Source organism: Eucalyptus grandis, chromosome 4 (genome assembly GCF_016545825.1).
Source record: "Eucalyptus grandis isolate ANBG69807.140 chromosome 4, ASM1654582v1, whole genome shotgun sequence".
In the NCBI taxonomy this organism is placed as follows: Eukaryota; Viridiplantae; Streptophyta; class Magnoliopsida; order Myrtales; family Myrtaceae; genus Eucalyptus; species Eucalyptus grandis.
This window is the reverse complement of record NC_052615.1, coordinates 1063425-1075339: the sequence shown is the minus strand read 5'-3', so window position 1 is coordinate 1075339 and position 11915 is coordinate 1063425. Positions and strand designations below refer to the sequence as shown.

Genomic DNA, 11915 nt, shown 5'->3' with positions numbered 1-11915 from the left:
ATGTTTTCCCGGCAACACCCATCCCATGGATACCGACGGTTGTGATCACAGTAGCATTCTCGTCGCTCCGATCCGACAAGCTCGAGTGTGTGATCTGCTCCGTGAACGCCCAGATTCCCAAGTCGGTTGAGGGAATCGAAGAGCTTGGAGCGAATTGAAGGAGACTCTGTGGCGTCCAGGGCTAGGGTCCCAAACTTCCAGAGAAAGGAGAAGAACACGTGGCCGCGAGATGGAAGTGAGCGGCGACTAGGATTTAATTTAAAGGAAGGGGTCCAGTGGAATTTGGGGAATTTGATATTTATTTATTTATTTTTGTGGGAGGGGAATTTGATATTCAAAAATAAGATTTTTGGGATTGGGGTTCGATTTGGAAAATCTAAAAATTGAGTTAGGCTCTACCTGTTGGAAGATATGATGTTGATTCGGGAGAATATTTTCAAAAGATGCTGAAGATTTATTTTAATTGTAATTGATTAGTTGAATCAACATAGGATTAGATCTGATCCTCGTAGATTAAAGAAATATAATCATCATTCACTTCCATTCACGACTCTTTTCTCGCTTCCATCTCAACTTATGACATAGTATTAGAGTGAGCATTCTTTTTATTTGGCTTCTGCACCTTCTGATTGCCTTCATTATTTTTTACCTTCGTTGTTGTGAAAACACTAAACTTGCAAAACAAAGTTAACACTCCGGTAGGAATCAGTATCTAAACACTTCCAAAAAACGAAAAAACAATTTTCTTCTTACCGTTTTCTTCCTTATTTTCCTTATTGATATCATGGCTAAGGAGCATTCATCGACTTTTAAGGGAAGAAGTCCAGAGGAGTCAATAAACACATCATGGACCAGGAGCCAAGAGTCCAGCCCAGCCTAACTAGGGACAGCCCATCACGGGCTAGACCACTTCGGGGCAATCGATTGCAGGCCAGCATGTTTCAGGGCAATCCATCCACATTTCCTTTGTTTTGTGCTGGCTAAATGAATCCATGCACGTGCTAATTTGCAGGTTTAAAATACCTACAACAACAAACTAATTCTTTTCACACTAAATGATGTTGGTTATATATCATTATTTGCCAGACTTTCACTTACCTTGTAATCATCCTACAATTTTTTTCGTTTTTTTTTATTAAATGAAATTCCATATCGCGCAAAACTCCATCCATCCTGTCTCCGCCCCTCTCTCCCTTCTCTCCTCGCCACCGGTCCTCGAAGCGCGCCTCCTCATCGTCGCGGCCGGCGCCTGCTTCGCCCTCCTCGCGGCTTATCGGAATCACCTAGGGCTATTTTTGCCATTTTAATCTTTATTAAGGGCGTGAATAAGCTAACGGAAGGGTGGGAATTAGCGGCTCCCAACGTTAAAGCCTTAAACCCCTCGAAAAACCCAGGAAGGAACCGCCCCTGAGAATGTCCGCCTCCTCCTTCACGGCACCTTCAATCCTCCCTCCGAATCTGCTCTTTCGGGTGAGTTCCTCTTTTGACTTTCTTCTTTTTTCCCTCGATTCCTTCATGCCCTTTTACGAATTATACTTCTTCGGATTGAGATTGAAGAATTTGGGCGCTGCTGTTCCCTGTCCAGAATCTGAGTGGAAGCAGGAGGGTGTTGGGTCTATGGAGGAACGGGCAGAAAGTTGGGAACTTTGTGGTGAGAGCGGGTCCAAAGAGGGTATCTTTCGGCAAGGAATGCAGAGAGGCTCTTCAATCTGGGATTGATAAATTGGCTGATGCTGTCTCTGTTACCATCGGACCTAGAGGTGTGTGGGCTCTTCTATTTCTTCTTCTGAAATTCCTTGTTTCTGTCATTTTAGTCATGGAACTATTTGTTCATCTAATTATTTATTTATTATGGGGTTGAGCTGGAATTCGTATGTTGGACAGAGGGAGAGATATTGTGTTTTTGCTTATTAGTTGTCGGAGTGCTGGCTGGTCTAGTTTTGTGCAACATTGGCGTTGAGAGTTATTTTGATGGCGTATGTGCAGAATTGTGGTCTTCTAGCTCGAGTTTAGTATATGAACTTTTCCTTTTGTCGAGGGGACAATGCTAGACGTTCCCGACTTTTAATTCCTACATTCCAAGCTGACTAACCTGCCTTGCTTTCCTGATTCCTGTTTTATTCTTTTCTTGGGTTTCTTTTTTGATTGCTTCAGCCCTGATTCTTCACCATGGACTAGAAGGAATTCATGGAGTATTCTTATATATCCTATTCACGGATGACAGTTATTTGACACCGCATGCACACAAGTTAGTTGTTTTGGTGGCAATGGAAGATAATTATAGGCAGAACACGGTCCCCTTGTTAGAAGAAGAAATTTCTTCAATATATGGATATTGTACAGTACCATACATAATATCTTTGCAACTTATGTTTAGGGTATGCTAATCTAGAGGCATGGCAAGTGTTTCTCTAAACCTTTTCTGGAAGTACACTTACTAACTCATACGTATTTAAGGTGCATTTGAGGTCAATTTGACATGGTCTATTTACTATTTCCTTTTGTCCAAATTGTTGAACCCAACAATATAAATTGCTTCTATAGCATGTTGTGAAAAAGACTTTTTACTAAAATATTTCAGCATTTGGCATTTGCACTTACTAAAATACTTGACAGCTCGATGTGATGGCATAAAAGTGTTGATGCCACTTAGGATCCTATTGCAACCTTGAAATCCAACGCTTACATGTTTTTAAGCATTTAACATAACACGTTTGGCTTTTTTTGAAAACAGGTTCTTGTAAATAAATTTATACAATGTTTTATCATGTGCATCAATATGTCACACAGCAATATGTAGATGGTTATAATGTGTCATGTTGATAATAGCATATTGACTTTTTTCACCAACATTCCCAAATGTGTTTAAATGGGTCGACCCCATTATGACACATGCTTTTGTCTAATCCAACCCCATTTCACGTCATACGTTGTAAACACTTTCTAGAAAGGAGGAGAAAGTTGAAAAGGAAGAGAGACAATGGATGCCAAAAACTAGAAGTCCAATGTTAGTCTTCAGGAGGACAACCAAGGTTACACTTGTAAAAATGCTCAGTCGGCTTTGGCTTTTGGAGCCAGATGATTTATTAATTTTCTTCTCATTGATATATGCATAGTCAAGAATTATTAAGAATATCAATACTATTCAATCGGATATTGTTTTTCTTTTTATGTTATTGATATTTTTAGAGTGTATGAGAAAGCTCTTTTACTGGAAAGTTCCTTGCAACAAAAAAATGTAAATTTGTTTGATCAGTATTCCTCAACTGACCGTAATATAGGTTTATGTTTTTTTCCAGTTGTGTCCAGATTAGAGGATTGATTCTACCATTATGGCCTAATTGATTTATTTAATTTCTCTTTACTTCAGGACGCAATGTTGTCCTTTCAGAGTCCGAATCTCTGAAAGTCATAAATGATGGTGTCACGATTGCCCGAGCAATAGAACTTTCAGATGCAATTGAGAATGCCGGGGCAATGTTAGTCCAAGAGGTCATTCATGGTTAATATTTAATCCTCTCCAGAAGCTTGCTCTCATGCTTAACTCTCAAAATTATATTTTTCTGCTCAAATGGATATATTTCCAGGTAGCTGGCCGCATGAATGACTTGGCTGGTGATGGCACAACCACCGCAATTATCCTGGCTCGAGCAATGATTAAATCTGGGCTGTTGGCAGTTTCTTTTGGGGCTAATCCAATCTCTATAAGAAAAGGAATGGATAAGACTGTAAAGGAATTGGTCAGGATTTTGAAGGAAAAGAGCTTTCCTGTAAAAGGAAGTGATCATATCGAAGGTTAGTGATGGATTTTTTTTTTTTTTTTTTTTTTTTTTTTTTTTTGGGGGGGGTGCTTTGTCCAATGCATGAGCTATTCATGACAAAATTCTGAAATTTTCTCACCATTTTGCAGCTGTGGCATCAATATCTGCCGGAAATGATGACTTTGTTGGAAGGATAATTGCTGACGCTATAGAAAGGATTGGACATGATGGAGTAATCTCTATCGAGTCATCCTCATCTTCTGAAACCTTTGTTGTAGTCGAAGAAGGAATGAAGGTGGTGAATTTTGCTTTAGGTTTGAAATAATAAGGAGTTGGATGATTGTTTCCTTGCAAAATGTGGAAAGAGTTATTAATCTCTTATGCTCTTTTACAAGCTCTCTATCTTCTAAACTCTGTCTCCTAAATTGATAAAGTCTTCCAATTGGATGCATCAATAGATCCTGAGCTTATTGAATGCATACACAACTTTCAATAATAAATTCCCCTTTGATGATTTCTTCACTTAAGTCAGATTTTTTTTTTTCCCTGCCAGATTGATAAGGGCTATATGTCGCCTCATTTCATTACAAACCAGGATAGATCTCTCGTGGAGTTTGAGAATGCCAAAGTCCTCGTAACTGATCAGAAGATTTCAGATGTCAAGGAAATGATTCCTTTGCTGGAGAAGGCAACTCAATTAAGTGTCCCCTTGCTAATCATTGCTGAGGATATCTCGAGGGAAGTACTGGAAACACTTGTTGTGAACAAAATGCAAGGCTTGCTTAATGTAGCTGTCATGCAATGTCCAGGATTTGGAGAAGGAAAGAAAGGTGTCCTGCAGGACATTGCTTTATTGACAGGTGAACTTGTACAGCGTAGCAACCTTTGTTTGTATGCTGTCTTAAATTCCTTAAAGAAGCACTCTTATTCAAACTGTATGAGTATTCCCATCATTAGAGCGCATTTTCTGCTATTTTTTTGTTCCATTGACATTGTAATAACATCAGGTGCTGATTTTCTCTCTGGAGAATTGGGTCTAACTCTTGATGGTGTGACGTCTGATCAGCTTGGCATTGCTAGAAAAGTAACCATCAGCAGTAACTCAACAATCATTGTTGCTGATCCTTCTACTAAAGCTGAAATCCAGGCAAGGATTTCACAGATTAAGAAGGATTTAGCTGAAACTGACAGTGCATACCATTCCCAAAAGCTTGCAGAAAGAATTGCCAAACTCACTGGTGGAGTTGCTATAATTAAGGTTTGCAAGATCCCGCATTATTTTGGAGGCAATTTCCATTCACATATAGTCTATTTAAGCAACTTGTTTGAAGAACTAAAGATGTACAAGCTTGTGAATTTGAGATCCCCTCAAATGTCCTCGAGATAAATGAATTGCACATATTCATCAGACTCATAATTCTGTATTGCTTACTAGTCTGAAAGCGATTCACTGTTGTTTCTGTTTTATATTAAGCAATGTGCATTCAATTTAGGTAGGAGCGCACACTGAGGTGGAACTTGAAGACCGTAAACTTAGAATAGAGGATGCAAAGCAGGCTACATTTGCTGCGATGGATGAGGGAATAGTACCTGGTGGTGGTGCAGCTTATATACATCTTTCTGAGTATATTTCTGCGATAAAGAGCAAGATGGAAGATCAAGAGGAGCAGATTGGTTCTGACGTCGTAGCAACAGTATGATTTCTACTTTTTTGCTTCATCTCTTTGTGTGCATCGTTTTGTGTGTAATTTAAATTTCAGCAGGTAGTTTAAAGGAAACTGAGGTGGTTGGCACTTGACCAAATTTTGTTCATGCATACCTAGTTTGGTCCAACAAGCCTCCTCTGGTGCCTTTGTTCTCTAGTAAATCATCACTCTTGTTGTGCATTGTTAATGGCGGCTTTGAGGATATACAGGGACAAACCTTGGCCAGGTTAACTAAGTTGATTGTGCTCTATATATTTGTATTAGAATATGCGCAGGCAGATCTATCGTCTAGTCTGTACTTTATTTATCAATAGCTTGAGACAACATTGCGCCTTTAAAACAAAACCCATTTTGAATATTTAATGTTCAGCAAGACTTGGGAATGGTGGTGTTGCATGTCAGATAAAAGTTTAAAGTGGCAGGAGTAGCTGCCATTGCCAAATCAATAAATGTGAGACAAAAATAGACAAGGCCAGAAGCTGGCGTTACCTGATATGGGTGTGTGTGCTATGGTTCCGGAGTGGATTTGCATTCTGTCTGCTGATCATCAAATTCTTTACATCAACCTTTTCTTAGTTGACCAGTGTAACAACCTCTCCTGTGGGCTTGAGGAGACTATGTTTTTTCTTTTCTTTTGAATGACAACCTGCCTTCTGTCTTCAATAATTGCTTGGGCATTCTAAGTGGAATGCATTGAGTGTAGGATAGTTTCTAGCATTTTGCTGTTGTTCTGGAGGTGTCTTTGTTCTTATAACTGGTCAATTGTGGATTGCAATTGCAGGCACTCCTTGCTCCAGCAAAAGCCATTGCAACTAATGCAGGAGCAGATGGCGATACTGTAGTGGAGAAAACCCGAACATGTGGTTGGGAAATTGGTTACAATGCAATGACGGGCAAATATGAAGATCTTCTCAGTGTTGGAGTCATAGATCCATGCAAGGTTTCAAGGTGCGCACTACAAAGCGCAGTCTCCATTGCAGGGACAGTCTTGACAACCCAAGCGATATTGGTGGAGAAAACAAAGAAGCCCAAGCCACCTATTCCACTTGTGCCTGGAATAACACCTTAAAGTAAAACGAACGAGTGGATGCTTCATTGCTCAGGATAAATGCCAAATCAGAGCTCTCCTTGATAAAAAAAATACCCGTGCTTCATGGATGCGTGCTCAAAATGAAGATGGGCATAACATGTTCCGAGGAACTGGAGAGGTGTAATCTCACTTATCTAGCTGGTCTTCAAGATCCAGCCCTGTCATAATTGAAGAAACCAAGGTTGGATATTGAAAGTTGGATATTGAAAGCTGGATGGTTTCTCCGATTTGGTTAATGGCAGTCACATTTCTGCAATCTGCGCAACACGTCAAAATCTCTCTTACACACCTATTGTTGGAAAACGCATTGTTCAGCCGATGTTCTCCGGAGTCTAATGCCTTGTGCTTTCTTTTGAGACTGGAAAATGTAATGCCTTGTACTGGGTATAAGTTAGTGTCGAAATTAATCACAAGAATTTTACTAATTTCAAGCTTGTGGTGGCTGTATCCACTATTCAGGTTCAGAGGGACAAGCAGACCAGTTCCTCTGGGAGCATACGATTTTCGTTTGAGGTTCAAGTTCCCGAACTACCAACGCGAATAATAGTACCTCAGATATTTTATCAGAGAATTGACTGAATGCAGCAATCCAACAAGGACCTTTTTGTCAGTCACGGTGCTTGATCCAGCAACTTTAAGCTGCATCTCAATCGATTTCCCCTAGCAAAACATTTTAAATGTTTCAAGAAGTGGGGAAAAGGTGTGCTCAATTTGATTGAAAACCCTATTAAGATTAATCTCATCGGGTGCGATAACCTTAACATCTCATTTTGAGCATAGATCTATATAACTATGAGTCATATAACAACTATTAGATAAAAAGTAGATGCTTTTTACATGTTGTAACTATAGCTTTAACTCACTACTTCATACTCCAAATATTAAAGACAAATTATGAAGAATCTTTAAATTATTATATTATTTACAAGCCCGCATCATATTAATCGTAATACCCATTGAAGTTATGGGAGGCCATTTAGTATCGAGTGCCAATCTCAAATCTCTTTATTAAGTAATTTAAAAAAAAATCATTTAATTATTACTGACAAGGTCATCGATAGTAACTCTAAAGCCCTTATACGCATTTATACAATGTATTTAGACTATAGCCAGCGTCATTGAAATTTAACGTGAAATTAAAATACCAAAAATTGTAATAAATAATGCTACGAGGATATTTTAAAATTTAATCAATACGAGGACTAAAATTATTGTAGGAATCACACTTTTAAATTCCTAAAAATTGTTTTAGAAGCCTATAGGCATAGGTATCGCGTGTCGATGGTTGGCGTTGATCAAGCATATTTCGTCTACTGTTGAATGAAAAATTGTTGCTGTCGGGAGACTAACTTAAAGAGCAGATTGTAATGAAATATTGTGGATGACCAAAACTGAATGTCGAGAAACAATGAGAATGTTTTAAGCATTTTCCTCTATCTGATTTATATCAATGTCTTACTAAAAGACAACTCGCCAGACCATGAATTAAAAAAAACTCGCCAAATCATGAATTCAAAGGTGCTATTTAGATCAACAAGGCAATTTGATTTGTAATGTTAAATTTATTTGACGAAGATTGATGACCTCAACTGTCAAATAAACAAAATCTCCTTTACTAAATTTAACCAATGAGGGCCGATATCTATCACAGTTGGATCAAATGAATTTCTACCGTTGGATTGATCAGATGAAGATTGACACTCCATATCATTCGATCACAGAGAAATCAACGGCTGTAGTTAGAATGGTTTTTTGTGTATAAATAAGAAAACCATAGCTCGCAGTCACTCAACTCTCCATGCATGCCCGTTCTCTCCCGGCGACCTTTGGTGTCGCCTCTTCCACTTCGCGCGTCTGTTCAGTACATTTTCACCCAGCAAAGGCAGTTCTCTCCCCTCTGGCGCAGTTCTCTCGGCTGTTATGGACCGGCTGGTTGTGCTGAAGGGGGAAAGTTCTTTGCTATTTTCCTCTTCTACTGGTGCCCAGTTTACATCTCCTCCGGCAGCGCTCCTCCATGTTCACTGCCGCCGTGATCTCTCTCTTGTCAGCTCAAAACGCCCAGGTCGCCTTGCGGGGACCGCTCATGTCGCCGTTTGCCACTGCCCGCTGCTGGTCAGGGCCGCTCGTCCTTTGCAAAAGAGTGGGCAAGCTGGCCGCCACCTCTGCAAAGGATATGCACCTAGAGAAATTCCTCAAAAACGGGAGGGGTCCGCCGCAGCCATCTCTTCCTCACTATCCCTAATCATCTCCTGCATCTTTGGCTCATCCTTTGCCGAGCTGGCTATGCCGGCCTGCCCACTGTTTGGCCAAACAGCGGGCAAGTTAGCCACCAGCTATGCAAAGGAGATGGAACTGAGACTAGAAAGACGGGTTTGACGAGCTTCTTCTTTCTTAATCCTCGCTCATCATCCTCTGCCAAGCTGACTAAGCCGACTTGGCCAGCCGGCCTCCAGCTCTGCAAAGGATGACGAATGGGTGATCAACTGAGGGAAATTTCCTCACAAACAGGAGTGGGGGAGAGACCGGCTGTGCAGCGGGCTGAGTGGATGCAGCGAGGGAGAGTAGGGTGAGTGCTGAGCTGACGACAATGCCATGACTTCTGGTGGCATGGGACATGGATGGGCAAGGATGCGAGAAATGTATACTGGCCACAGTTTTGGGTGGGAAAAAAAAACAGGAATCTCCTCTAATGCAGAGCCAGTATCTCAAACGAGAGAGGACTGCTAGAAAGGGAGCCTAAGAGAGACGGCTGTTACTGGGTGAAGCCGGTTGGATAGACACAAGCAGTGGCGGGCGGAACACAACCCACTGCGGAGCACAACCCCTGAGAAGTGAGAATGGGTTGCCTGCTTCCTTCAGTGCAAGTTCCTCTTTTTCCTTTTGCTCAATTTCTTGATGGCCTTTTACAAATTATACTCTCTCTGGTTTGAGATTGTAGAGTGAGGCGCTGTTCACTGTTCAGAATCTGAACGGAAATAGTAGGTATTGGATCTGTGGAGAAATAAGTAAAAAGTTGGAAATAGGTTCCGAGAGGGTCTTCAATCTGGGATTGATAAATTAGCTGATTCTGATTTTGTTACAATGATACCTAAGAGGTGTGTGGAATTCTTTTGAAATTCTTGATTCTGTTGTTTTAATCTAGGCGTTATTTGTTCATCTGATTATATTTGTTATGGGGTTGAGCTGGAAGTGGTATTAATGTAGTGGCCGTTTGGACAGAGTGAGAGGTAGTGTGTTTCTGCTTACTAGTTATGAGGGAGCTGGCTGGTCTAGATTCGTGCAACATTGGAGTTGAGAGTTATCTTGAAGGCGTTTGTGTAGAGCTGTGCTCTTTTAGCTTGAGTTTTGCCTATGAACTTCTCCTTTTGGTCAGGAGGACAAATGCTTATATGTTCCAACCTTTTTATTTTGACATTCCAAGCTGGACTGACCTGTCTTGCTTTCCTGATTCAATTGTTAGTCTCGTCTTCATTTTTCTACTCTGTTGCTTCGGTCATTACTATTCACCATGGATTTGATGTAATTCACAAAGTACTCATTATTATGCTCACTGAAGTTAGTTTTTGATTGCGATGGGATGATTATAGACAAAAAAATTCAACTCGTGATTAAAAAATAAAATAAAATCTTGAGTGTATTAACGTTTTGCAGTACCATACCTAAGATCTCTGCAAGTTATGTTTAGGGTGTGCTAATCTAGAGGCATGACAAGTGTTTCTCTAATGCAAATTATGTTGTATTGATATCAAGGTCATATCGACTTTTTTCACTAACACACCCAAGGGTGTTTAAATGGGTTGGACCCTTTTCTGACACCCATACTTAAATGTATCCAAGCCTATTTCGCTTCATATATCGCCAGAAAGGGGGAGAAATTTAAGAAAGAAGAGAGACAAGGGATGCTGAAAACTAGAACTCGAATATTAGTCTTTCCGCAGGACAGCCACCATCACACTTGTAAAAGTGCTCAGTCGGACTGGAATTCCACCTCATGGAGTTGGATGATTTTTGCATTTTCTTGTCAATAATATATGTCAGGATTTTTAAGAATATCAATACTATTCTGGCGGGTTTTGTTTTCATATTGAAATTTCTTCAGCATTGCGTTATGGGTCGTCCTCATCTTCTGAAGTCCTCATCTTCTGAAACCTTCGTTCTAGTTCAGGAAGGAATGAAGGTGGTGAATTTTGCTTTAGGTTTGAGATAATATGGAGTTGGATGATTGTCTCCTTCAACTGTGGAAAGAACTCTTTTGCAAGCTTTCGATATTTTTACAGTCTGCCTTCTGAAGGATAAAGTCTTCCATTGCATGACTCAACAGATCCTGAGCTTATTGAATGCGCGTCCATCTTTCAATAAAAGATTCCCCTTTATATTATTTCTTCACTTGAGTTAGATCTCTCGTGGAGGTTGAGAAGGCCAAAGTCCTTGTAGCTACTCAGAAGCTTTCAGATGTCAAGGAAAATGATTTCGTTGCTGGAGAAGGCAACTCAATTAAGCGCCTCCCTTGCTAATCATTGCAGAGGATATCTCCAGGCAAGTACTGGAAACACTCGTGCACAATTCACAAAATGGAAGGCTTGCTTAATGTTAGCCGTCGTGCAATGTCCAGGATTTAAAGAAGGAAAGAGAGTGTCGCGCAGGACATTGCTTTATTGACAGGTGAACTGGTAAAGCGTGGTAACCTTTGTTGGAGAAGCACTGTTATTTGAACCGCAAGATGAGTATTTCCATCATTAAAGCACATAATCTGCTATTTTTGTTCTTTTGGTTCCATTAAACATTGTAATAATATCATCAGGTGCTAGTTTTCTCTACGGAGACAATGGTCTAACTCTCGCTTGTGTGACCTCTGATCAGCTCGGCATTGCTAGAAAAGTAACCATCAGTAGTAACTTAACTATCATTGTTACTGATCCTTCTACTAAAGTTGAAATCCAGGCAAGGATTTCACAGACTAAGAAGGATTTGGCTGAAATCGACCGCGCGTACCATTGACGAAAGCATGCAGAAAGAATTGCCAATCTTCCTGAGGGAGTTGCTGTAATTAAGATTTGCAAGATCCTAAAATGTTTTGTTTTCAGCACATCGTGAAGGACTAAAGATGTAAAAAGCCCTCGAAATTTCAGATCCCCTAATTTCCTCAGATAAAGATGATTACACTCATTCATCGAGATCAAAATTCTGTGTGCATCGTGTTGTGTGTAATTTAATTTCCAGTGAGTAGTATGAAGGAAACTGAGGTCATTGGATCTTGACCAAATGGGTGTTCATGCATTTACCTATTTTGGTCCGATGAGCATCCTCCGGCAATCGTCGATATAGGCGTGCGGTGATATTTGAACCTTTTTTGAAGAC

At 40.3% G+C, this 11915-nt stretch overlaps 1 protein-coding gene and 1 pseudogene across 1 annotated transcript; both read left to right on the top strand.

Moving 5' to 3' along the window:
- Positions 1-1179: 1179 nt before the first annotated feature.
- Positions 1180-6992, top strand: LOC104442451 (chaperonin 60 subunit alpha 2, chloroplastic-like). The gene is made up of 9 exons (XM_039311037.1): positions 1180-1470; positions 1586-1760; positions 3371-3492; positions 3588-3795; positions 3911-4056; positions 4315-4621; positions 4769-5019; positions 5255-5455; positions 6249-6992. Exons 1-9 carry the CDS (start codon positions 1414-1416, stop codon positions 6534-6536), a joined length of 1755 nt encoding a protein of 584 aa, XP_039166971.1. The 5' UTR covers positions 1180-1413; the 3' UTR covers positions 6537-6992.
- Positions 6993-8477: 1485 nt separating this feature from the next.
- Positions 8478-11651, top strand: LOC120292912 (annotated as a pseudogene).
- The last annotated feature ends 264 nt before the right edge of the window (positions 11652-11915 follow it).

Excerpts from the sequence above, each read along its gene's own strand:
- LOC104442451 (XM_039311037.1), top strand. The coding sequence starts at position 1,414 with ATGTCCGCCTCCTCCTTCACGGCACCTTCAATCCTCCCTCCGAATCTG. Across the intron at positions 1,761-3,370 it reads TGTTACCATCGGACCTAGAG|GACGCAATGTTGTCCTTTCA; the intron begins GTGTGTGGGCTC and ends TCTTTACTTCAG. Across the intron at positions 5,456-6,248 it reads GTTCTGACGTCGTAGCAACA|GCACTCCTTGCTCCAGCAAA; the intron begins GTATGATTTCTA and ends TTGCAATTGCAG.